This window comes from Podarcis gaigeae, assembly GCF_964106915.1.
Source record: "Podarcis gaigeae genome assembly, chromosome: 16".
NCBI classification, from domain to species: Eukaryota; Metazoa; Chordata; class Lepidosauria; order Squamata; family Lacertidae; genus Podarcis; species Podarcis gaigeae.
This window is the reverse complement of record NC_139693.1, coordinates 18,431,988-18,456,650: the sequence shown is the minus strand read 5'-3', so window position 1 is coordinate 18,456,650 and position 24,663 is coordinate 18,431,988. Positions and strand designations below refer to the sequence as shown.

The window sequence follows — 24,663 nt, the reverse complement described above, 5'->3', positions numbered from 1 at the left end:
GTGGCCACAACTTCTAAATGCACAAGAGACAGTCTATAACATGGGTAGGAAAACTTAAGGCCCGGGGGCCAGATCCAGCCCAATCGCCTTCTAAATCTGGCCCACGGACGGTCCAGGAATCAGCATGTTTTTACATGAGTAGAATGTGTGCTTTTATTTAAAATGCATTTCTGGGTTATTTGGCGGGCATAGGAATTTGTTCACCCCCCCAAAAAAAATATAGTCTTGCCCCCCACAAGGTCTGAGGGACAGTGGACTGACCCCCTGCTGAAAAAGTTTGCTGACCCCTGGTCTATAATATATACTGTATGTTCAAAGCTCTAGGCTGGAACACCCTTAAGGCAACTGGGGATGGTGGGAGAGGGGCCTTCTCGCTCATGGTGTACATACACCTTCCTGTCATTTTGCTGACGGTGCTTAATAGAGATTGCAGTGTAAGACATCCACAAGGCATGAAAGAGTGCCAAAATTAGGGTTGCCGTATTTCAAAAAGTGAAAATCCAGACACAAAAGTTGTTGAGCTTTTGGGAGCAAAGCTGTTGATCAACTTTGGCAAAATTGCAAAAAATAAATAACGTTTTGGAGCCAATTTAAAGGAAAATCACCAAAAACGTCACTGCCGACGTAGGTAGTCATATATGCACCCGGATTTTCCCTGACATTTTTTGCGATTTCCACCTAGACACTACTTCCGACTGCAGTATTCCAGTTATGTCCAGGAAATTCCAGACGTGTGGCAACCCTACCCATAATACTGGGCCAATGAAACTGAAGGAAGAATTTATTGCGATTGTCAAATGATGTCTGCCTTTGCAGTGCAGATATTGTTTTGGAAAGGTGGAATTGGGTAGGGTCACTGTTCAATGTAAACTGAATTGAATTTCTCCTCAATCCTTAGTTTGGGCTGATGGGATTTGAGTTCATCATCATGTAGGATCTGGAGGGCCTGAGTTTCTCCTCCTCCTGGTTAAAAGCTTCTCCAGGTTGGGGGTTTGGGCAGGAGCAGAACTGTAACTGGAGCAGGTTTCACCTTGTGCCGGCTCACTCACAGCCATTTCAGAAATGATTATAAATATAAAATTAAAAGCTGTCATAAAAATTTAATTTGGCTTGGTGGCTTTCTAGAACGTTAATTAACACTTATGGGCGTCCCAGAGCACAACTGTGTGAAATCCTTTTTAACCGTCAAGAATTGATTGAACCTGGTACCATCCATGGTCGTTAGGCCTGACCTGGGTGCGCTTCTAATCACAGTATGCCATATTTAACATTTTTATAAAAATACCCAGGTATAGAAGAACCATTTTATGGGCTCATTTCAGTGTCTTACCTTCAAATATTTTAAATGGCAGATTGGCTCGAGACCCAGACAGACGTGGTCCGTGTTAACTGTGCAGAGGCCAATCTCTTGTGTTCTTTTCTGGATGTTTCCATCAGGAGCTCAAAGAACACATAATATATCTTCTTCATGGCAAGTTTTCTGCTTAATCTTCAGAGAGCCTCCTGAGTTCCTTCTTAAAGGGGACTGATGAATTTATTGCCACACAAGTGGCCAAAATATCTGAAGTTGTACCGTATTGGCCTGAATATAAGCCATACCCGCAGATAAGTTGCACCTTTAAAATTCAAGGGGGGAGGAAGCAAAAAAAGACAATACCCAAATATAAGCCGCTCCCTTAAAATTGTGTTTTATGCTGGTGCTGGTGGTCCTAGGAGCTATGCGCTGCCATGGCGCCCGCCATCTTGCCTCACCGGAAGTCCTGTAAAAGCCAATTTTTGCAAGGCCATGAATTTAAGCAGCACTTTAACTTTTCACTGTCGGAATTTGGAGAAAAAAGTGTGGCTTATATTCAGGCCAATACGGTACTTGCTGTGATCATTAGCTTATTTTTAAAAATAATCAGCTTTTGTTTTGTTTGTTCTTGACCAAAAATCATTGCAATTTGTCTTCTTACAAGTCAGTGGACGATAATGAACATCTGACTGACCAACCATGGAAGTCCACAATATGCTCAAGTGCCTTTGTTACTTTGCGTGGCTGGGATGTGTAGCTGACACGCACTGCGGCCTCCTCGTGTTCGGCTTTTCGGAGGTTGTCCTCGAGGTCGCCCTGACTGAAAATGATTTCCCCACCCTGCATTACATATTCATTTTGCGAGTCAGTCTAGGGAGGCTGCAAAGCTGCATTACGTTGTTGCTGGTATTGGTAAATTGATGCCTAGGCCGAGTCTGACATCAGCGTAGCGATGTAATCTACTTCAGGAGCATTTCTCCTCTTGTGGATTTACTTTTGCCTCTCCCCCTCCCCCTCACTTTTTGCCAGTTTCTAGTGTGCAGCCTCCCAGGAGGTCATCGGTGAGGAAATATGGAGCACCATCTTCTCATGAACTGGCAAGGGCAAGGAGCCAAGGCCCCGCTCTCCCAGGAAGGCCCACTTACATTAAAGGCCGTGAAGCGCCACTTCCCAGCTTCGTCAGGAAGGAAGGAAGACACAAAAGGCTGGTTTGGTAGACATTTTTTAAGTGTATTTGGTTTAAGAAAATACAGGAGCACTACTGCCACATGAACAGCAAACGCAGACCGCAGCAGAGGTCTACAGCACAAAAAACTCCCTAACAAAAGCACTGGCTTCCCCCAGGAGAATTGTTTTGGGGTTGTTGAGTCTTGCTAGAGAGGGGGGGCATCTGAGAGAAAGAGAGCAATGACATGGGTGGGTGTTGAATCGGGGTGAAACTCTTGCAAAGACAAAAACCGAACAAGAAGCAAGATTGCAGCTGGCAGCAGGCAGGCACGTTTTCGGTTTAGTGTTTTAATTTTGCACCATGCCCTACCCCCACCCAAATTAAGGCAAGAGAACAGGCGCATTGCAACACACAGCACAGGTTTTGCTACGTTGCTGCCCCATCAAGGAGGGTGCATTGCAAGCTACTGGCAAACGAAGCTGCCCAGAGGTTCCTGAGGAAAGTTATTTGCCTGCAATCCAAAGCCGCATGCAAAGATATATGTGTGCATGGAAAAGGTGCCCCCCGGTCCCATCACACACCTCACTCTAGTTCCACAGTGGAGAGCATTTTTTAAAAACTGTCTACAAGATTTGAACTGTAGGCCACAGGGAAAGTGGCTGCTGTTCAAGGGTGAAGGGGGGATCCCTGTCTGAGACACACACATGTGAGAGGGGCAGAGGCTAGAGCAAAATCAGAGCCCCTTCCGAACTCCCTCAAAACTCTAAAGATTTCTCTAGGTCCTATTAAGAAGCTCAGAAAATTTGTGGATCCTTGAGAAGTGAGCAGATGGCTCTGGCTAAAGGGATCAAGTGGGATCTTTCTCAGAGCACCTAATATTGCCAGTCTGTATGTACAGCTCACTCAAGAGCTCACAATTCAACAGGGCCCAATTTAGGGTAGAACAGGGGTTGCCAACATGATGCTCTCCAGGTGGTGTTGGGACTCCCATCAGCCCCAGACAGTACAGCCCATGGGTGTGGATTATGGGGGTTGCCATGCCACCTTAGGTCCAGGCTAGAGAGGAACCATGCAGGATGTGCTTACAGACCCAGAGCCCTAGGTCTACTCACAAGTAGGGGGTCTGTGATACTCCTTCACTGCCTGTTAAGAATGTGTTTAGGAGGCCAGAGTATACAGGGCCCCCACTTGGGCCTTCCATTTGCTAGAAGCAACACAGGCCTCATTCCCCCACCTTGCTGAACTCTCTCTGCGCTATTGACCTTGTTTCTGGATCACGTTTTGGACCGAGATTCTCTGTGCCTGACCCTGCTTGTGTTGAGACTTCACTGCAGCCTTAGGTGACTTAGATCCGGTGTGTCTTCCAAACTTAACGTGAGACACACATCTGAAAACTGAGGAGACCCAACTGTCTGCTGCAAGAGAAGGTGGCCTTTTTGAATCCTCGGCTGGGCAGGGAAGAGAAACAATATCTGCAGACAGGACTCCACACCAACAGAAGACCATGGTGGGAATCCAGCCTTAGTCGGAGACAAACAAGGGCCTCAAGGCTGACAGGGGCTGCCCCATGCGCATCAATGGGAGTAAAAGCTCCGTGGGGTGGTCCCACTTTGGAGAGAGGAGACTTTGTTGCTGGGCACTACGGCTTCCCTGACTGTGCATCGGCTGCTCTGATTTCACAAAGGGGTGGGGGCTAAAAAGACATACAAAACTCCCCAGACCTGTTTGGTGCTTTAGCTAGGAAGCTTTGTAGCTCAACAGCCCGTTTAGGGCATCGTAGTCAAACTCAGGCACAGAAAAAAAGCTGGTCCCGGAACTGAAATCAAAAGGCACTTTCCCCCGAACGTTCACTACACCTTCCCGTAGCCCTTAAAAAGGCAACCAAAACAAGAGCACTGGCTACAGCAGCCATCTTTCAGCAAGGAGCTGCCATCCTTTGCTTCTGGGCTGCCAGTCTGGCGAAGACCATCCTTGCCAAGGCACATCGCGGCTACCACCCGATACACACCCACCCCTTTCTCCCTCAAAGCGCCGCAAAAGAACAATACAGTACATAAATGTCAACCCAACAGCATTTATATTGGCTATTATAGCATAGCAGTTGGCTGTAAGGAGGAGGGGAGGAGGGATAACAGCAGCTGCAACTCGAGCAAAGCAAGGCAGAGAGGCAGAGAGAAAAAGCTTTGGAGAGAATTGTTTTTGGACCGGACAGCTGTCAAGCCCCAGCTGCCAACAGCCTTTTCTTACAATGCGGGAATCTTACATGCTTGTTTGCCAAAGGAAGGTGGTTTCAATTTTTGAGCCAAAACATTTCCTTGAAGCAAAAGTGGGTGTTAAGTTGTCATGTGCACCCCCAAAACTGTCAGGAGGGGCATCAAAAGTACACATCGGGACTAGTATAGTATATGAGCTGTTTTGCGGGGTGGAAAGAGCTAAATCTAGATTTCTTCATTTAAAGGCACAAATGTGGATGCAGTTCATCTGAATTTGGTTCACTCACACCGGCGATTATTTTGTATTTATTCTGAGTGGGTGAAAAGTAGGGGTGCAAACTAAATTTTAAGATGAAGCGGATTTATAATCCCGGTCAGTATAAGGGCTGTTTTGCATTGTAACTGCCTTAGAGGGCCTCATCAGCATCGAGTAAAACAGCCTGACAACAGACATTGGATTAAAGTATGGTACATTTCCTGTCCAGGATCTCAGACCAGAATTTAGACTGAAATTAATTTGAAAGTTTTATTTGAAAGAAGAGTCTCACATTGACACTGTAAACAAGGCTCCACTCTGAACCAAGAGGGTGTCTCTATGAGAGTCAAACTGTTTTACCTCAGGTGTGGGGACTAACTGTGGGTTACAGCTGCTGTTAGCCAAGAGTGGCTTATGAGTATAATTCATCTTTAGTGTATTCCCACAGGGAAACAGCAAGTGCAAAAATCCCTCTCAGAGTTTTGTCCCTAGGGGAGAATATGAAACCAAGAGGGCCTCGTCTCTGTTGGCTGTTTTTCTTTTTTCCTTTTACATACAGAAACCTTTGGTATTCCAATGAAAAATCTCTATATATATCTCTATACATAGACACACCCCTATGTTAAGGAGATATTAAAGTAACATTTCCCCCCTCCTTTTTGGCACCAATAACTCAAATTTCTTTGGCTTAGTTGTGGTTTTTTTTAAAGCTTTTCTTTTTGTTATAGAAAAAAAAAATCTTAAAAAACCCCTGAAGCATCTTTAGCATTTATATATATTTTTATATATCTCGATATGTAATAATAAAGTATAAATTCCTGCAGTAGAAAATAACTCCTTTTATAAACATTTCTTCTGTGCATGTAAGGAATAAGTTGCTTTTTGTCTAGCAGGCTGTGAGCGTTGTCGGGGAACAGCGGCAGGTTTACATGATGCTGCAGTTTTGAGGGCCCTGGAGGGAGACACACACAGAGAAAGATTTTTATTAATAAAATTTAAACTAATTAGAAGCTTTTTTAAACAAAGGGAACTCAAACCCCCGCCCACAAAAAAGCCATACATTAAAATATACATATAGGCTCAGTCAAAATTCTGAGGAAAGAAATCGTGATGACTTAGCCAATGTTCTCCTGCAGGTTCAGTACCCTCCCCTCCAAGGAAAGGACAAAGAATTTGGGGGATTTTTATAGTTCAGAAGGTGACTGAGGAGAGACCTGGAATTCCAACACCACAGGGAGAAAGTTGGACTCTCCCTCATTGCCCTGAAATAACCCAATGGTTATTACAAATCATGCCTGGTCCTTTATTCTTGCAAGAGGTCAAGTAGTTTCACTGTTTAGTCAATACAATATTTTTATTGCTTGCATCAAATCCCTTTTTCTTTAGCAAAAATTCATAGAAGTTGAGATAGATGCTGAAAGTGCTTGAAGCCTAAACTGATGCAAGCAATTCTCCTTAATATAATTTTAATTTTATTTGCATTAACAGTGGCATTTTATGTATTATTTATTGCATTTATATCCCACTGTTTTCTCCAAGGAGCTAAAAGTGCTGTACATGGTTCTCTCCTTCCTCGTTTAATCCCCACAACAACCCTTTTGGACAGGTTTGGCTGAGAGGCAGTGACTGGCTCAAGTCACACAGCCATGGGAAGATTTTAACTCTGGTCTCCCAGGTCCTCGTTCAACACTAACCACTGCACCACACTGATCCCACCTTTCCCATATATACACAGCTTTGTACACGTTTTTTGGGTTGTCAATTGCAAGATTCAGACAAACACAAATTTCAAAGAGTAGCTGTGTATCAAATTTGCACCCCCCAAACTGTGTATTAGGTAGGTTTATATAAAAAGGTGAACCAACTTTCTCCCCAATCTCTAGTCATTCTCGTTATCACCAAGTCCCCTGTGCACATCACTTGGGAATTTCTATGCACCTCAAGCAACCTGATCTGGTTTGTTAAAACAGCTGCCACATTTCAGTTGCCTCCAACAGTCTTAATCCACCATCGCTTAACAAACAGGTGCAGGAACATGGTAGAAGCATTCATGGCAAAACTGACCAATTTCATTCATATACAGAAATGCAAATGGACAGCATCTGTCGTTTGGGGAAAGCCTTGTGAGGCCTTTTTAAAGTTAGACAAATTCTCCGCAGTGATAATAGACACGTGGGGTTGCAGCGAACTATGTTCTACTCAGAGTAAACCCACTGAAATTGATGGGCCTAAGAGAGCCATGCCTGTTAACTTCCATGGGTCCACAGCGAGTTGGGCTGTGCCCAATGCTTACTCTTTTTTTGCTGTTCTGCTAAGGTCTTGCTGGAAGCATTTGGGGAATGTTATTTCACACCTGGTGTGTTTTCAAGGGTCCCCAGACATTAACAGTTGACGATGCCACAACGGATGCTACAGTTAATGATGGGACTCCCTCCCTGCTGAATTCCCCTAAACTCTGGCCCCCAAAAGCTCAACCCACTGACCTGCTGGCGTGGGCTGGAATTGCCCAGGATGTAGGTCCGGGGGAGCAGGTTCTCCCCAAGGCTGCTGCCTCCGGTACGGTAGCTGCGTGTGATGGTGAGGCTGGAAGAGGAAGAGCCAGAGGACAGGGTGCTGGTCGCAGCGTTGGTGGTACTGGCCCCCTTGTCTGCCGGCTGCCCGCAGGTGCCGCAAAGCACAGTGCGGGAACGCAGGTTGTACTCGCCTGGGTCGCCAGAGCCGCTGCAGTGGCTCTAGAGGAGGAGGAAGATCAGAAGCTGAACCACACAGAGAACAGGGATGGGGAACCAATCTGCCTGCCTGGGGCTGATGAGACGCTTGGCTCCAGGCAGGATGGTGGTTGCAGTCCACTGTCAGGAGTGCCACAGCTTCCCCATCTCCAACGCAGAGACAGAATCACCGAAACTTTCGATTAGAAGTGGAAAAAAAGTTTTGAAGGATAGCAACGGATGTTTTATTTATTCTTCTGAAGGGAAAAAGCAAAAGCCATGCACTAGGTTATGATTTGGGATCTGCGTATGTGCCTAACAGTGTGCAATTGAAAATTTTGCAGCAAATATTTAGAAAGTTTTAAAGAGGTGGAATTAACCCTATGGATGGGGGAGATTTGAAAGGGAATATTTTAAAAAGTGTGCAAATTAATATCTTTTTAGCAATCCTTTAGAAGCAGGAAGGTGATATATTGGAGGAATTAAAAGGGTGGAGAACCTCTGGTCCACCAGGGGGTCTAATTTGGCCCAAGAGGCCAATTCCCCTATACCTCAGCTACCTGTCCATCAACTGAGAGCAATGTGATATCAGCTGATGGAGGGGAGCGGAGGGTTCAATTCTGCATTGGCTGTGGGTGGCTGCAGCAGCAGAGCATATGCCCGCGCTGCCCAAGGCAGATGCACTTCCGAGGGGGATGGGGCAGGGCGGGGCGAGTGCCCTCCCAGGCTCAGGATAGCCGCTTGGGTGCCGGAGTGAGCTGCCCATGTCGGACATTCGGTGTGCTGCCCGCCCGCCACTTCCAAGCCTCCCCCACCTGTAAAAATGAAGGGGGTGGGGGGAATGCCGCTGGCAAAGCACCACAGCTCCCCCCTTCCCCCCGATGGCTCAGGGTAGGCTTGGGAGTTGCGGGCAGGCGGCACGCCAAATGTCACACCCCCTTAGCAAAGACAGTATAAGAGTTTCGCTTCTGTTCTTGACAGTTGCTTAAAACGAATTATAGATGATTACATCCATGTGGACCAAACTGGCTTTATCCCAGTTTGGTCTCCATTTGGAAATTAGTAATATTAAGTATTAATAAGTATTATTGTTAGTAGTAGTAGTAGTAGTAGTAGTAGTAGTAGTAGTAGTAGTAAGTATAAACATCCTTAGCATCTTTCAGATGCTTGAGTGTGTGGAATGGGCATTTCAAATTGGTTTAGTTAAAAGCATGAAATTTGGCCCTAAATTTATGTATAGTCTTGGGGGTGAAATTAATAATAAGTTTAGACTTTAAACAAATTGATCTCTGGGGTACAAGGCGAGGCCATCCCTGAGTTTGCTTGTGTTCCTTATGCACAGCAAAGAAGAGCTAACCAAGCTCATGGTTGCGATGCAAACATTTCTAAACTCTGGTGGGAGCAAACTTTGAACATGCAAACTCAGGGGCTGCCACAAAAAAGGCCCTCTCTGGGGACACCACCAAACTTCTGGGGGATGTGGAACTAGCAAGAGGGCCCAACTCAGCTGATTTTAACACCAGAGAGGGGTCTGTAAGGAAGGAGGTGGTCTCCCAGGTATCTGGGACCTAAGTTATTTAGGACTTTCGGTGCTAACATGAGCACCTTGAATTGGGCCTAGCAATGAACAGGTAACCAATGCAGCTGTTTTAAAATGGGGCTCTAAAATTATTGGTTGTAGAAAGTTTAGCAACTTGTCCTATTACAGAAATTGTCTCATAAGTTAAAATTAATGAGAGGACGGTGTAAACAGGATTCATTTCTATTTTCTCAGTTTGATTTTACTTTATTGACTAATAGACAAGAGATTGGAAGGTCAGTCTCCACAGCATTGGGTGTAACTGACTGAAATACAGTCTTGGACCAGGGATCTTCAGTTTAAAATATGGGTTTCAAACCTGCAAGGAAAGCGGAGAATGTGGTTCAGCACCTGGTAATATCCCCCCACGATTTGTACCGAATTAATGTACATGTCATACTATGAAATATAGGAGAAATGCATGTTTCAGCACTGTATTCATCTTGTTGGTGGGCTATTGTGCAAAAAACCATGTTTGCCTATGGTTTGCTGTTTTTTTCTTTTGTACTTTGGGGTAAGAGAGAAAGCTAACAAAAATTATAGACCAAATCAAAGGAGCACAGGAATCAGGACAGACCAAGCTAATACAGAGTACAGGGATGTGCTAAAATATAGGAAGAGAAGGGGGGGAGGCAGGAGCCCCAGGCAAGAGCAGCATCCTATCGTGCTTCTGTGGGCTTTTAATGCCCTCCTTTATTAGGAGCATTGCAGTAGCACATGGAAGCCTTCCATGAGAGGGTGGGTCATGCCTGCTCTGCAGCCGCTCCCCCTGCTAGCAGAGAACCCCAGAAAACTCACATGGTGGTGATGGTGGTGGCGCCCATCTTCATCCTCATCATCTTCATCGTCGTCATTGACAATCACGGTGCGCACCAGCTTCCGCATGGCCACTTCCTGAGGAGGGAAAACAAAGAAAGGATGTCAGGTGAGTTGCTGGCACGTTGATCTTTCAACTGGGCTTTATGTCAAAGAGGCTGTCAGGCAGACAGAGAGGACAATAACCTGGTCTTGGTACTGGGAAGAGGGGTTTGGGAGCAGTTAATTTGTCATCGTCTCTTAAACCTCTTTAAAAAAATGGGCATGTAACAGTCAACGGAGGAGTCACATCCACACTGGGAGCTATAGCTAAACGACAGTTCCCAGCACCCTTCACAAACTACAGTTCCCATAATTCTTTGGGGGAAGCCACCTGCTCTAGATAGATGGTGTTGAAGTGACCAGAGCAGTATCCCATAATTTAAATTAAGAGGTGGGGCACTCCAGGCCCTGAGACTCTGTCCAGGCCATACTCACCACCCACACTCTGAGAAGAAGAAAAGAAGAGGAGGAGGAGTTTGGATTTGATATCCTGCTTTACCACTACCTGAAGGAGTCTCAAAGCGGCTAACATTCTCCTTTCCCTTCCTCCTCCACAACAAACACTCTGTGAGGTGAGTGGGGCTGAGAGACTTCAAAGAAGTGTGACTGGCCCAAGGTCACCCAGCAGCTGCATGTGGAGGAGCGGGGATGCGAACCTGGTTCACCAGATTATGAGTCCACCGCTCTTAACCACTACACCACACTGGCTCTCTTTTGCCTGGCAGGACTGGATCCCTGATAAAGCCTCTTTGCTCAGATGGGAGGAGGACAGGGGGAGATGTGCGTGTGGTTGTTTTAACCTAGCCAACTGTACAGAGGAATGTGTCACACCGGTGGCTCCACCCATTTTTTGCTCTGCTTACCCCCCCCCCCATGAGGAAATGCGCCCCTTGGGTGAAAAAGGTTGCCCCCCCAGCCCAATAAATTCGCAGACATAACAGGAGGAAGAGGGGAACGTGAGAGCCATAAACAAAGGGCAATGTAATGGAGTCCTGGGCTTTGAACAGAAACAGCTCTGGCCTCACTGAGGAATAGCAGCCCCAACCATCCACCACAGGGTGCCTTACCTCTCCACTAGAGGTGAGAAGAGCAGTGCGCAAGCTGTCTCCAGTTCCCCACGAGCTCTGGTTTTTCCACACCATATCACTGGGAGGGTTGTGGGTCACCCCGGCACCAGAGGCCCAAATCTTAAATGGGGACAGAGAGGAAGAAGAGAAGTCAACAAGGGAGACGCCGACATACAACAGTGCTGCATATTGGAGGAGGTCCAGGGGGCTGTGCCACATCCATCCATCCTCCTCCTCCTCACGCAGTCACTGGCCTCGTCCTGGGAATTATGCACTTCTGCTTTGCACGAGGCTTGCAGCTACTCACCGTAACCAGCTGGCCTGCCTTCAAGGTGAACTTGGGGGGGAACCTGTAGGAGATGGGGGCCTCGTCTCCATTCTGGCGCTTGATCTGCCAGTTTCCCAGGGACTGGTCCTAAAAAAACACAGAAGAGGGATGGCCATGGTAAGTGTTTGCAGAAGCGGTGCCTCTAGATGCGGACTTTTCGGGGTTTGTACGGACCTCTGGAACAAATTAAGTTCGTATCCGGAGGGTCCACTGCATAACTCAGAATAATGTGAACTTTAATATATATATATCCTCAGATCAGTCTTGAAGAGATATATACTATCTTACAGATTACTATTCAATGTCACCAGGTACAAGAGTTCCAATGCAATATCCTGAAGACCAGGGTACAGATTCTCTGTGTTAAATCTTGCAGTTGAGAAACTGTACGAGGAGTCGTCCGACAATGAAACGTTCGGACAAAATCTCTCTTTCAACACCCTTCTTCAGGCCGGTCCAAATTGAATAGTAATCTGTAAGATTGTATATATCTCTTCAAGATAGATCTCAGACTGTTGTTATATATTCTTTAAACTCATGTTATTCTGAGTTATAGTACGTGTTGCATTGAGATAATTCAGTGTGCAATATACTCCATTTCTTATAGAGAGTGACGCTTGATGAGGTTCTATTCTCTGTATTCCTTTGTTGTTTGATGCTAGGAAATCTAAACAAAAGTGGCAGCTGATGCCCATTGGTAGGACGGAAGACAAGGAGCCCAACAGCAGGTGGCGCCAGAGGCAATGGCAAGCAGAGACAAATAATTCTAGCCCTATCCCCACCCTTCCTGAGTTCTACAACAGCAGCACTGAGACTAAGCTGATGGGCATGCTAATGGCGCAAAATGCGCCTGGCACATGGCAAATTTTGAATGCGGCCGAGGGCTGAAAAGCTCATCAAGATCTGCCTTATGGACAGCTGAACATGCCCCTCTTCCTCCTGACCACCCCAGGATTTCTGCCAAGCAGCAAGGCACTCCCCCTCTCCCGCCCCCACCACAAGGTAACTCACCTCATTTGACTTGTTCCTCAGGCGGACAAACTTCCCTGCCAGGTCTATTTCCTCCACAGCCACGCGGCCGCTGGTCCGGGCATGGTGGGAGTAGCTAGTGCGGCTCTCTCCATCCTCCAGCTTCCGCTTCTTGGAAGAGCTTTGCATAGAAGAGTGGGAGATGCGTGTCCTGGTGCCCCCCTTCTGGGATGTGGGGCTGGGGGAGAGACGCAGCCTGGGCGGGGGGAGAAGAGAGAGTAGAGGGTGTCAAGGTGACTTGTCTTCAGATGCATGCAGGAGCTGAAACTAAGAACCTAAGAGCCCTGGTGGATCAGCCCAATGGCCCATCTAATCCAGCATCCTGCCTCTTCGTTCTGCTCTTTTCTAAGAGCAGACCCATTTACCAAAATCTCCACTCAACCTACAGGTGGACCCTCCAACACAGAAAGAACAGGAGGCCACCGTCCGAGGGAGACCACTGTGTTTTGACGCCAGCCCCCCTGGGTCAACTTTCCCAGCCCTGCACCTACCTCTCCTCCTCTCCCTCCAGGAGTTTGCGGTAGGCATTGATTTCCATATCCAGGGCTAGTTTGATGTCCAGCAGCTCCTGGTACTCATCCAGCTGCTGCTGCATGCGAGCCCGCATTTCTGCCATCTCCCGCTCCTTTTCAGACAGGATGCGGCGGCTGGTGTCGCGCTCCCGGGCAAGAGCGTCCTCCAGGTCACGCAGCTTCGCTTCCTTGGCAGAGAGCTGGGGAAGGAGACATAAGAGAGGAGCTGGTAGGTGGAGCAGGCCAACGGCACAAGGGGCATGGAGGAATTCACTAGATCCTCACAGGGTTGGAAATCAGAAAGGGCTTCGCTCAAAACCCCTTAAGAGTTAAGTGGGCAGCGTTTCAGTGCAATGTAGCCGTTACTCAGCTGGAGGAATAAGCCTCAATTTAGAGCACTCTGGGCAAAGGCATTCAGCAGTGCCACAGTTTCATCCAGGGAGCCAACAGCACTCAGAGAGCACAGCACTGACCGCCTGTCCCTGTGACCCGTCCCGATCCCTCACCTGCTTCTGCAGCTGGCTCAGCTGCGCCGACAGGCTGTCGATGCGGATGCGAGTCTGCTGCAACTCTTCGTGGGCTGCCCCCGCCATGCTGCTGTTCCGCTCGGCTGACTGCTTGGCGTTATCCAGCTGAAAAGGAAGATGGGCCGCGATGAGGCACAGAAGAAACTGGGCGTTCCAGGAAGGAGGACAGAAAGGAACATTCTGGGGCATGGGCTGCCTTTGTCTAAAGCAGCCTTTGCCAACCGTCTGGATGCTTTGAACCACAACTCCCAACATCCCCCAGCAGCATGGCCATCTTGGACTACAGCTGCCATCAGCCCCCAGCCAGCACTGGACATTAGTTTGCAGTGGGTTGGGAACACAGTTTAATATCTTTAACCTGCACCACAAGTGGAGGTGATTTCTGGTTTTTTTTACTTCTGGAAATCCAAACCAGTCAAAAAATGGCTATCTGGGAGCTGTGATGGTATTTCAATGCAGTGTTTCAAAACAATTTTTAACAGCCCTGATTGTTGTACAAGAGAGAGGGGGAAATAGTGACTATGATAGTGTATTAGATATGGCCCAATGTGCATAGACCACAATGCAGGGTTGTTGCAAACCACTCTTCTCTCAAGTTCAGTGCCGCATCCAACACATGCAACTATCCGTAGACTACACTTCAGGGCTGCTGCAATCCACTCACAGCCCTCACACCCAGCCTGCAAAATGGGGAGAACCACCCAGGACCATTGGAAGAGCAGTCCTTTGAATGCAGGCAATGGCTGACTGACGTGCGACCATGCACGTGCGCACTGCTGCAACCAGGAAGGTGGCAGAAGCAGAGAAGGGCAGAGCAAGCAGACACACGCAGTGTGTAATGTAGCCCCCGCACAAAAGGGGTCATTGCCTGTACTTCAAAAACTTGAACTCCTCGCATTTCCTACACCAAACAGGACCTAAATGAGAAATAGTTTTAACTCCTGGACTTTAATTCTAAGCTTTTTAGTTGGGGCCGGTTGGGTGGAGAGATAATAGGTGCAAAAGGGAAAGCAGGGCTGGCCTAGGATGTTTTGCCACTTGAGGCAAGACAGACAATGCTGTCATGGTGCCTTCTTCTTCTCCTCCCCCTCTCCTGCAGCCTGCCCCCAGGAGGCTGGAAAGGAGCAGGTGGGTGGAGGTGGAGGCCCAATCTGCCACCTGAGGCGACTGCCTCACAGGTGTGCCAGCCCTGAATAGCTCCACAGTCTCTTAGGAGCAGGCTGCCCCTGCAGCGCAAACCAGAGGAAATAAACAAATAGGTTGGCACCAAAAGTAGTGTAAAAAGGCGCCATCTCTCTGGCCAAAGGTAAGGAGTTTAAGGCCAGGGTGGTACCTTGGAGCCGTAAGTCTTCTCCAACTCTTCCTTGTACAGCCTGATTTGCATTTCGTGCTGGGCCCTCAGATCATGCAGGGCATCAGCCAGCTTGCTCTCGAACTCCCGCTGGCGCCCGTTGTCGATCTCCACCAGGCGGGTCTCGTGGCGGCGTTTGCTCTCGCGAAGCTCCTGCAGGAGAAGGCGGAAAGAAGAGTCATGGGGGACGAAGGCTATTAATGGCTGGAAGCCAGGGGCGGGGGGGGGGGGGGTCTTGTGCTCGGGTGCTGCTTCTGGGTTTCCCCAAACAACCTTCAGCCTTACAATGCAGGGACAGGAATTGCGGGCAAGCCCAGGGGTTTGGTGAGGGTATGTGCTGTTTTTTGCAGGCTGCCCCACTCACCTCGCTGTAGATGTTCTTCTGGAACTCGAGCTCCTCCCTCAGGGTCTGCAATCTGTTCTCCGCATCCACCCGTCGCAGCATCTCATCCTGAAGTTGCTTCTTGGCCTCAGCCAAAGCAGCTTCCAGCTGTGGATAGATTGGCAGGGAGACGGGGTGGTATTAAAAAAAAAGAGAACGGGAGAAGCATGTCAATGGGATGAAAGGTGGCGGCCTTTATATATGTCCACCCAAGCACTTGAATCCATGGAACTGGCCCTGTTACAGATGCCACATAATACTCATTCCACATTTGTAAGAAATCAATCTTTTAGTGTAGTAGGACTGTGGAATTCTCTGCCTGTTGGCATTGGCCCAAGAATAGGGGCCAGCCCTGGCTTGACACTCTCATGGTTCACAGGTGAAGCTTCCCTCTGCAAAGCCAGGCCATCTATCTGAAGTAGCACCGACAGCCAGGAGGTCTACCCCACATGCTTTCACCTGGAAGTATGAATCTGCTTTAAAATCTAAGCGGTATTGTTGGGTTTAAAGGACTGTCTTGCCCAGATGGCAGGTTGTGCTGCCATCTGCTGGCTGTTTTAAATCTTCATGGAATAGATTTCCTAACCTCAAGTGCTTCCCACTTCCCCCCACCCCCACAAAAAGGGTGCCGGTACAATTATGGACTAGGGTTGATGAAGGCAGGGGTTTATCAATTCACTATGGGGTGGGGAGAGGGAGGGGGAGCCAGCTTCCTCCTTGCTCTCCCATAACTGAAGAACTGAAAGTCAACAATGGAACGGGCTGGCAGACCAAAGAAAGCACAACACAATTGGCCAGGTGAGATTGCTTTCTTTTTAAAAGGTGGTTAGGATGAACTCGTGGAAGAGCAGGAGATCTATCTGCAGCGGTTAACCATGAAAGCCAAGTGGAACCTCCAAAACCCAAGGCAGTCTACCCTGATTGTCAGACGCTGAAGTCAATTAACAGGCAACCAACAGTCACCCTCCGGGCCCTATGTGGGTGTGCTAAGAGGCAAACTGGCTGGCAGCTGCCGGAACAGAAAGCTGGCCCAGGCTTGGCCCTCCAGCTGTTTTGGGACTACAACTCCCATCATCCCTAGCTTACAGGACCAGTGTCAGGGATGATGGGAATTATAGTCCCAAAACAGATGGAGACCCAAGTTTGGCCATGCCTGATCTAGGGTCAACTTCACAAGTCCACCCATCCCCAGTGGCGAAATTAAGGTCCACTGCAGAAAAGCGTAAGATGAAGAGGGAAGGAGACTGCTGAGCTGGTGGTCCTCACCTTGGCCAGTTGCCCCCGCAGATCACGGAGCTCATTCTCCAAGTTGCGCTTCTCTCCCAGGGCGGTGGTGAGTGCTGCTTCCTTGGAGTTCAGCAAGGCCTCGACGTCCTTCAGGCGGGCTTGAGCAGTCAGCAGCTCCCCTTCCTTCTTGGTGTTCCTAAAACAAGGAAAAGAAGAAGGCACAGCTGTTAACCCAGACTGGAGAGAGGCTTGTCTTCAAGGACCAAGGTACAAAAAACCCAAAACCAAGCCCCGGCAGTTTGTTATTATAAAAATGGCAAATGACAAAACCGTTACGGAAGTAATAAAATGGTTTGTCTGTTTTCTTTGTAAGTCAGTCTACAATGAGTACGATTTCATAATATAATGCATCAGTAAGCAGAAAATGCAACGCAAAGTTCTTAAGCTGCAAGATCGACAAGACACACTGAGCTTTGCTGGATCAGGACACAGAGCCATCCATTCAAGCATCCCATTTCAAACGGTAGCTTGTCAGATGCTCTTAAGCAGGCACAGGCAAACCCAGCCCTCCAGATGTTTTGAGACTACAATTCCCATCATCCCTGACTGCTGGTCCTGTTAGCCAGGGATGATGGGATTTGTAGTCCCAAAACATCTGGAGGGCTGAGTTTGCCTATGCCTGCCCTTAAGGAAGACCTCCAACAAAGGTATGGAGCCAGCAGCCTGTCCCTGCTGTTCACCCTTAGCAACTGGTATCCACATCTAGACTACCTCTGGATTTGGAGGTTCTATAAGAAACATCAATCAATAACACTGTCTCCCACCTCTGTGAAGTTGCCTAGTCCCTCTTTGAAGGCGCTCTGAGCCACCAGCCATCACATTTCCAGAAAATTCCGTTTTCTGCACCTGAACCTCACGTTTCACTAAAACAACCAATTATGAGAAGTTCTTTCTATCCACTTTTGCCACAAGCCTAGTTTTATAAACTCTCCTCATGTCTCCACTTAGCCTTCCCCCGCTCCCAGGAAGGGAGGAAACTGGGAGACATGCAATGCGGCACAGACAAGCGTTCTGCAACCAGGTGCCCTCCAGGTGTCCAGGTTACAACTTTTGCAGTCCAAAACATTGTGAAGGCTGTTGTAGGCTACTGTGACCCTATCCTCTTGCAAGTGTGTTTAGAAATATGTATGACTATTTTAGATTAATCCACTAAAGCTTTTGTTGATTAATCTGCCAAGGTCAATTTTAGAAGTTGAAGGCACAGGTTAGTTTTCCATGACTACTTTGGTTCTGGTGTGTTACTGTCACAGATAAAGGGGAGAAAAATAAGACTAAAGGAGGACTTCCCTCCTAACACAGAGGTGTAGCCCCTTACATATTAAATGTCAAATTTTCTTAACTGCCTTTAAAAAGAGAGATTAATGTGTGTATTTAGAAGTTTTGACAATACAGTGGTACCTTGGTTCTCAAATGCCTTGGTACTCAAACAACTTGGAACCCAAACACTGCAAGTAAGTGTTCCGGTTTGAGAACTTCATTCGGAAGCCAAACGTGCTCCGTTTTGAGTGTTACGCTTCCGATTTGAGTGTTATGCTGAGGTCTGTGTTTTTGCTATTTATTTTGCTTTTTTGTTTTTGTGGCTCTTATTGTTTTGTTTTTGTGACTGTGTGGAACCCAGTTCAACTGCTGATTGATTGATTGTGTGACTGCAGTACATTGCTTACTGCTTTCATTTTATGAATCAATCATCTTGTTAGATAGTAAAATTCAGGTCAAATTGCTGTTTTAGGGGTTGTTTTTAAAAGTCTGGAACAGATTAATCCATTTTGCATTACTTTCTATGGGAAAGTGCGCTTTGGTTTTGGAACGGACTTCTGGAACGGATTAAGTTTGAGAACCAAGGTACCACTGTATGCAAATTTAATCAATCAAGGTGTGTATTAGCAGATAATCTGGTTGGCTGACAGCTCTTAAACACTTTGATGGAGCTTTTCATGTTCCTCAGTTCTAAACAGGGAGGTTTTGGGTCTCCCTGACTGGCTGGGAGCTCACCACAACCTGAGCATCTTTGGGAAAGCGGTGCAGGAAAGTTTTTACACCAACCTGTTGCAGGTGGCCTAAGAGGGAGAGATGGGTAATGCTAAGTCGCAAAGCTCCCTAGTTGACCTTGTGGACTAATCAACAGTGTCAGCCTGGCTTACCTCTCACAGTTGTTGTGAGGGTAACTGGGGGTGTTGAAACATTTAAGCTGGTTTTAGTTCCTTGAAGGAAGAGAAAATGTAATATGAGATGGTGTGAAGGGAGATTACAAATCTAATTAAAAAGGCCAGCAAATAATTTCACAGGAACCATTGCATACTAGATAAAGAAAACTCCTACTCCAAGAAGAGGGAAAAACTGGGCCTCAAGATCTTTTTATTTGGGTTATATATATATATATATATTAAAAGGAGGGAGACGGAGAAAGCTATAAATAAGGCTGAGGCAAGAGAAAATCCAAACGTTGGTCGTCAGCTCAGATCCAAGTTTCCATTACTCGCTTACATTCCATTATATTTTGCTTTATTTTCTTTCTTTCCCCTCCCCTGCCAAGGAAGACAGAAGACCAAGAGACAGAAACACAGCTGCTTAAAAAAGCATCACCCACCAAACAGATGACGGCTGGGGGGAGGTGTACTAAAGAAAAGTCAGAGCTGCAGACAGAACCATCCTGCCTGGCTGGAATGTTATGAACAAGGGAGTCCCTCTTAGGCGATCAAATTCCACAACTGAGCTCATCTCCAACGTTTGGTTGACAGGACAGCAGGCTATGGGGATTCACAAGTCACTCAGAGCATGTGCAGAGTGCTTATTATTACTAAACATATTAGTTGCTTTTAAAAAAAACCAAGGTAGCCTAAACCTACTTGCAACAACAAATAAACTACCATGCATTAAGACCAGCATGAAACAGAGCACAGAAAAATCTAACACACATTCCTGATTTTAAAAGGCAGAATTAAGATGGTTTGAGTATATAACCCCTTTGATCATCCACCTCTGTGATCACCCTCCTACACCCTTGTTTGTGTGCCGCTTCCAGAGTGGTCTGGAGGGTGGCAGCATGAGAACAGGCCTTTTCTGTGGTGGCTCCCCATTTGTGGAATGCTCTCCACCCAGGAAGATTCACCTTGAACCTTTGTTACATCCCTTTAGGCTCCAGGCAAAAAGATTCCTGGTCTCCCAGGCCTTTAGCTAATTAATCAATCTATGACCTTTTACACTTGGGGTGTGTATGTTGTTGTTGTTGTTATTATTACGGTGTGTGTTTTTGTGTTTTTAATATTGTAAACAGCCCTGTGATCCTCGAATGAAGCGTGGCATATGAATCTTTTAAAAAGACATAAATAAAATTGAAATGGGAAGATTTGCTCACCCCTCACCAGTGACTGGTTACCCTTACCATTTGGAACAGGATACCTGAGGGATTTGAGGGTGCACAGGATGGGCTCGCCAAGCTATGGAGCCTCTAGCTAAAAGCAGAAATGCAGGGCTGGCGAGGTTCGTTCATGGGCAGGTGAGTCAATTTCGCCCAGCCCTGTTTACTGCAACAACAAAGAGTGGATCCCCCAGGGGCCTTTCCCAATCCTGAGGATACGCTGAGTCAGAAACCCCACTTGTGTGCGCCCTTTCCACTGAGCCACAGTCAAAGATCTGTAAAAATTTCCTCCCTTAAAACTAGACCTGAAATCTTGCTTGTCAACAGAAAACAGGGTAACAGAGGCATTTATTTGTATCCAGACAAATAATAGCAAGAACACAATTCTATGCAGGGTATAATGAAATACAAGCATAGTTCGGAGAGGCTAGTTCTGGAAGTCCACATCCCTGTACACTTGGGTCTGGGCAGACCAACTTCTCTCCTGGATTGCCTTCCAGGGAAACCAGCTTTCTGAATTTTACCAGCAAAAGCAGGCTCCGAACAGCACTGTTTAGCTGGAAACAGTACAAAGCCCCCTCTACTGAAGAGTTTTTCAATGCCTAAATAACTGACTCTCCTTTTTTTAAGAAGGGGAGAATGAGTGTACATTAAAATAATACAATGCAGCACTTTTAAGAGTGTAAAACTGGGTATTTCTTTAAAGCATTGTGGCAGGAGACAAGAAGACAGAATACCCCAACAACATTTGTTTTTGCTGGGCGATGTATCTTGCCACATGTCAGAAAACGTAGAGGAAGGCCGGGCTGGATTTGTCGGGAGCCAAGGGAAATCCCAGAGACATGGTGGCTCCCGATTTGAATGCAAGTTCATACAGGTGCCAATTATTTTACACTTGCTTTTATAGACAGTCTGTGGTCTGTTGTATTATATGATTTCTTAGTATGGCCTTGAAGCTCAATTTTATGAGCAAAAGTTCAAGACAACAGCATTACTAGCAAGAAGAAAAGTGAAATTAAAGAAGTTAAATAAAATAACTTTGCTCTCAACAGTTCACTTTCCTCTGTTTATTTTCCTCCTCTTAGTCATAAGTAACATTCCAGGTCAGCATCTAGGACAAATAAGGCATGAACAGCAGTTCTAGAGGAATGCTCTCCTCCAACATTCAAGCTTGGTGTTTTGGTTATTTTAAGAAAAAAGAAAAAAGGCAAAGAAATGACAAACCAGGTTGCAAAAGGCCACCAGGCACTGCTTATCAGCAGAGGACATCGAGACTTTTTGCACAGACAAGATTCCACTGAGCATGGCAAACTCTGTTTTTGTAGCACATAAGTATTTTGCCTGGCCAGAGAACCTTAAGCTCCATTTTGCAAAAAGGAAGAGGCATTTCTAATCCTCATGATTAGTATTCTCTCCTAAATTGGTATCAAAACCTACACGGCTTGCCTATCAAGAGATGAGTTCTCTGAAATGGGGACCCCCTGCAGCCATCCTGGTTCTATTTCTTCAAAAGCATTTCCAGCACAAGTCAAAAATCAGCCATTTTCCTTTTGTGTGGCTATACCAGAACAGGTGGATTCCCCTCCAGACCTGAAAAGGGAAACAGCATCTCCCCAGCTTAGCCACAGAGACTGAAATCATTCGTTTCCTAATCATGAGGCAAATTGTAAAGGCAGGGAGGCGGGCGGAGAAACTACTAGTTTCTATTTTAGGTTCTTCTTGAGTTGGGGAGATTTCCCTCCTGGCTAAGTTTATAAAGCTGGCACCAAACTGACCATCCAAGCTTAATCTCAAACAATCAGTGAGTTTCCTTCCAGTCACTCAGCAGACCTGCTGCCAAAAACCAACTGACCGGTTAGCACAGAAATGTCTTCAAGGCTCAGCATCCTAGCAAAGCTCTTGGCAGAGAGCCCTCGTCCACCTCGCCCTTTGCTTCATTCTAGCTGCACCTCCTTTGCTGCAACGCAGAGGAAGGATCAGCAACCGTACAGCCCTTGGGCCAAATCGCGCCCACCGATGGTGCCATCAGGAGGTGGGGGGCAGAAGGAACAGCGGGCGTGAAGATGGGGGACTCACTGACAGGCAACTGGGGGCTAGAGAGACACTCTGGCTGACTCTGCCATCTCCCTTCTCAAAGTAGCCCTCCAACTAGACAATCATTTGGACTCCTGCCCTTCAACGTCCATCCTCGAGCCCCCCAACAACCCCCAGTAAAGCCCCTTCCAGTAGAATCAGCTGAAATCAGGCTCCCTTTGATTTCTCCTCTCCTAAATATCCTCAGCAGCCATTCCAATTGTTCAGCTATGTAACCGTTGTAATAACCAGTACAGTCGTACCTTGGTTTACATACGCTTCAGGTTACATATGCTTCAGGTTACAGACTCCGCTAACCCAGAAATATTACCTTGGGTTAAGAACTTTGCTTCAGGGTGAGAACAGAAATCGTGCTCCGGCAGCACGGCAGCAGCAGGAGGGCCCATTTAGCTAAAGCAGCGCTTCAGGTTAAGAACAGTTTCAGGTTAAGTACGGACCTCCAGAACGAATTAAGTAGTTAACCTGAGGTACCACTGTACCTGAATTTGCTTTCCTCCCCTCTTCCCTCCAAACTCTTTTTCCTTTTGTGTTGTTCAGATCTATTAGATTGTTCATGCGTGGCAGAAACTTTGGCCAGTGCTTAGAAATGTTTGATGCTTTATGAATGATGGTTGTTGTTGTTTCTGTCCCAGAAAGTCAGATGTTACACGGGAGGGACAACCATCACCAGGTTCTGTTAACAGAATTTTTGCTGCAGGGGGACCACAATTCCATGAGCAAACATTTTTTTGGCACGGCAGATACGACGGAGGAGGGGGTGGGATGTGTGGATTGGAACAAAACACTTGTCAGGAACAAGCACATAAAATTGAATCAAAAGGGAAGGAGCGCTGGCAGAGTTTGGGCTTTTGACATCCCTGGTGGTGTCTCTGGAAAAGAATCCCATCAAAAGCAGGAAAGGGACAGGGCACGGGAGATCCTGTTGTTTCTGGAGAGAAGCGGTTGCGACCCAGGCCCACCAGAGTGGCTCTGACTCACCCATTCTTTTTCGGTACCAAGGGCACCACTGCCAAGCCACCAGGGATGTGCCACGTGGGACAGAAACGTGAGCAAGCGCCACCAGCTTTCTGTCGGAGCCAGCTGGACAGGATTCAGGATTGAGGGTGTGGCCCTACTGAAGGCGATAAAAGATGTTTGCTGCCACTGGTACAGCAAGGGCCACACCCAAAAGGCCCCAGAAAAAAGTCAAGAGGAGATTTGCGGCTCTCACCTTCCAGATTTCCAATTGCATGTGGAGTCCCTGAACCCTCAGAAAGGGAAGCAAAAAAAATTTCCTGCTGTTTTCATTGAAGATTAAGGAGTTGGAAGTGGAGAATTAGGCGAAAGTTTAAAGGGGGGGCTAAATTCAAAGATCTGATGTGCAACAAGCAAGCCCTCACAAATAAAAGCAGTACGGATCTATTCATAGCTAGAAGCTTCATCTTCAGCTGATCAAAAAAACAGACAAAGAAGGCTCTTGCACCCAGAGGTCACAGCAGGAAACAAACCCAAATTTAAATGGGTTTTTTGCAGTGCCAAAAACGAGAGCAACTTTTAAAAGTTTCACAAGTCTCTTCAGGAAGAGCTTTAGCCTCGGATGCCTCCACCTGTGCTACAACAGAACACTGCCTGAATTTTGACAACTTGCCATGGTTTGCTTTCAAGCCAGAAAAGGGAATAAGGGAGGTCTGCAGACTAGTGACGTGTTTTAGTTGCATGCCATTTTCATTAACAGCAGACACAACACATGGTGGATACACTAAACTAGATTAAACTGTTGTCCTGCAACACAAGCCAATATACTCATGCAAGTAACTAAGCTCCTTTGTCTGTTCGTTTCTAACCTTTAAAGGGTGCCCCTCCTCACATGTGCAAAACAGTCTCAATTTTAATGACGACTAGAAGCTTCCCCGCACCGCCAAAAATAAATAAAGAATACTAGACTAGATTCTTGTACTACGAATCTTGCGGATCACACTGAATCTGTTCAGAGGGCGAGAGGAGACGCCTGAAGCGCCAGGGTTAAAAATAATTCCCTGCTCTTTTGCTGAAAACTAGGCGGCGTGTAAATATATATATTTACACCGTCTGCGTATAATCTTTAGTGTTACTGTAACAAAATGCGCAAGCAATCCGTGCAGCTGCGGCCTGCTTCAATTTATCAAGCACAGGAAACGCGATATTAAATAGTACACTGAGGGAGGGAAAGGAACAATAAGCGAAGTCTTGGCTGGAATCGTCTCCCCGCCTCCCACTCCCCGGCCAACGCCTCTGTTCCGGCCCCACCCGGCGGAGCTGAGTCATCCCCGCCGCTCCGTCCGCAAATGGAAGTCGGGCCGGCCTGGCCCTGGCAACGCCGCAGATGGCGCGAGCGGGGCCGGGAAGGGAAACGGGACTCGAGGCGCTCTCCGGCCCCCGCGCAATGACGCCTCGGGAAGAAATGACTCAAAGGGACGGACGGCCTTTTGCGCGCGCCAACCATGACCATTTAGCAGACATTGGGAGGCCGCGAGCCGTCTGAGCGAAATGCCAGTTTTGTTTTTTTTTCTTTCTTTCTTTTACACACACAAGAAAACGAGGCTGAGTGGATCTCTCTCTGGGTGTGGTGTGTGTGGTGTGTGTGGGTGTGTGTGTGAGAGAGAGAGAGAGTGAGAGAGAGAAAGTAAGTTGAGC

At 47.1% G+C, this 24,663-nt stretch overlaps 2 protein-coding genes across 5 annotated transcripts in view; both read right to left on the bottom strand.

Moving 5' to 3' along the window:
• Window positions 1-1,525, bottom strand: part of LOC310833951 (semaphorin-4A-like) — a 76,258-nt gene extending 74,733 nt beyond the window's left edge. For 2 of the 3 annotated variants that reach the window (XM_083717159.1, XM_083717154.1), the window contains exon 1: window positions 1,331-1,481. The gene's annotated coding sequence lies outside the window, so the exon portion shown is untranslated. Of the gene's footprint in view, window positions 1-1,330 lie in introns of all 3 variants that reach the window. The other variant, XM_083717166.1, reaches the window with a different exon arrangement.
• A 978-nt stretch (window positions 1,526-2,503) lies between these two features.
• The window catches only part of LMNA (lamin A/C), a 44,743-nt gene continuing 22,583 nt past the window's right edge, over window positions 2,504-24,663 (bottom strand). The window contains exons 2-12 of one of the 2 annotated variants that reach the window (XR_014559036.1): window positions 16,539-16,695; window positions 15,255-15,380; window positions 14,873-15,043; window positions 13,519-13,644; window positions 12,992-13,212; window positions 12,483-12,696; window positions 11,451-11,558; window positions 11,144-11,263; window positions 10,017-10,112; window positions 7,415-9,537; window positions 2,504-5,883 (exon numbers count right to left, since the gene is read on the bottom strand). Coding sequence is in view for 1 of the 2 variants with exons in the window: in XM_083717255.1 (XP_083573381.1) it covers window positions 5,857-5,883; window positions 7,415-7,663; window positions 10,017-10,112; window positions 11,144-11,263; window positions 11,451-11,558; window positions 12,483-12,696; window positions 12,992-13,212; window positions 13,519-13,644; window positions 14,873-15,043; window positions 15,255-15,380; window positions 16,539-16,695 (1,615 nt within the window). In the remaining variant the exon portion in view is untranslated. The remainder of the gene's footprint in view (window positions 5,884-7,414; window positions 9,538-10,016; window positions 10,113-11,143; window positions 11,264-11,450; window positions 11,559-12,482; window positions 12,697-12,991; window positions 13,213-13,518; window positions 13,645-14,872; window positions 15,044-15,254; window positions 15,381-16,538; window positions 16,696-24,663) is intronic. The other variant, XM_083717255.1, reaches the window with a different exon arrangement.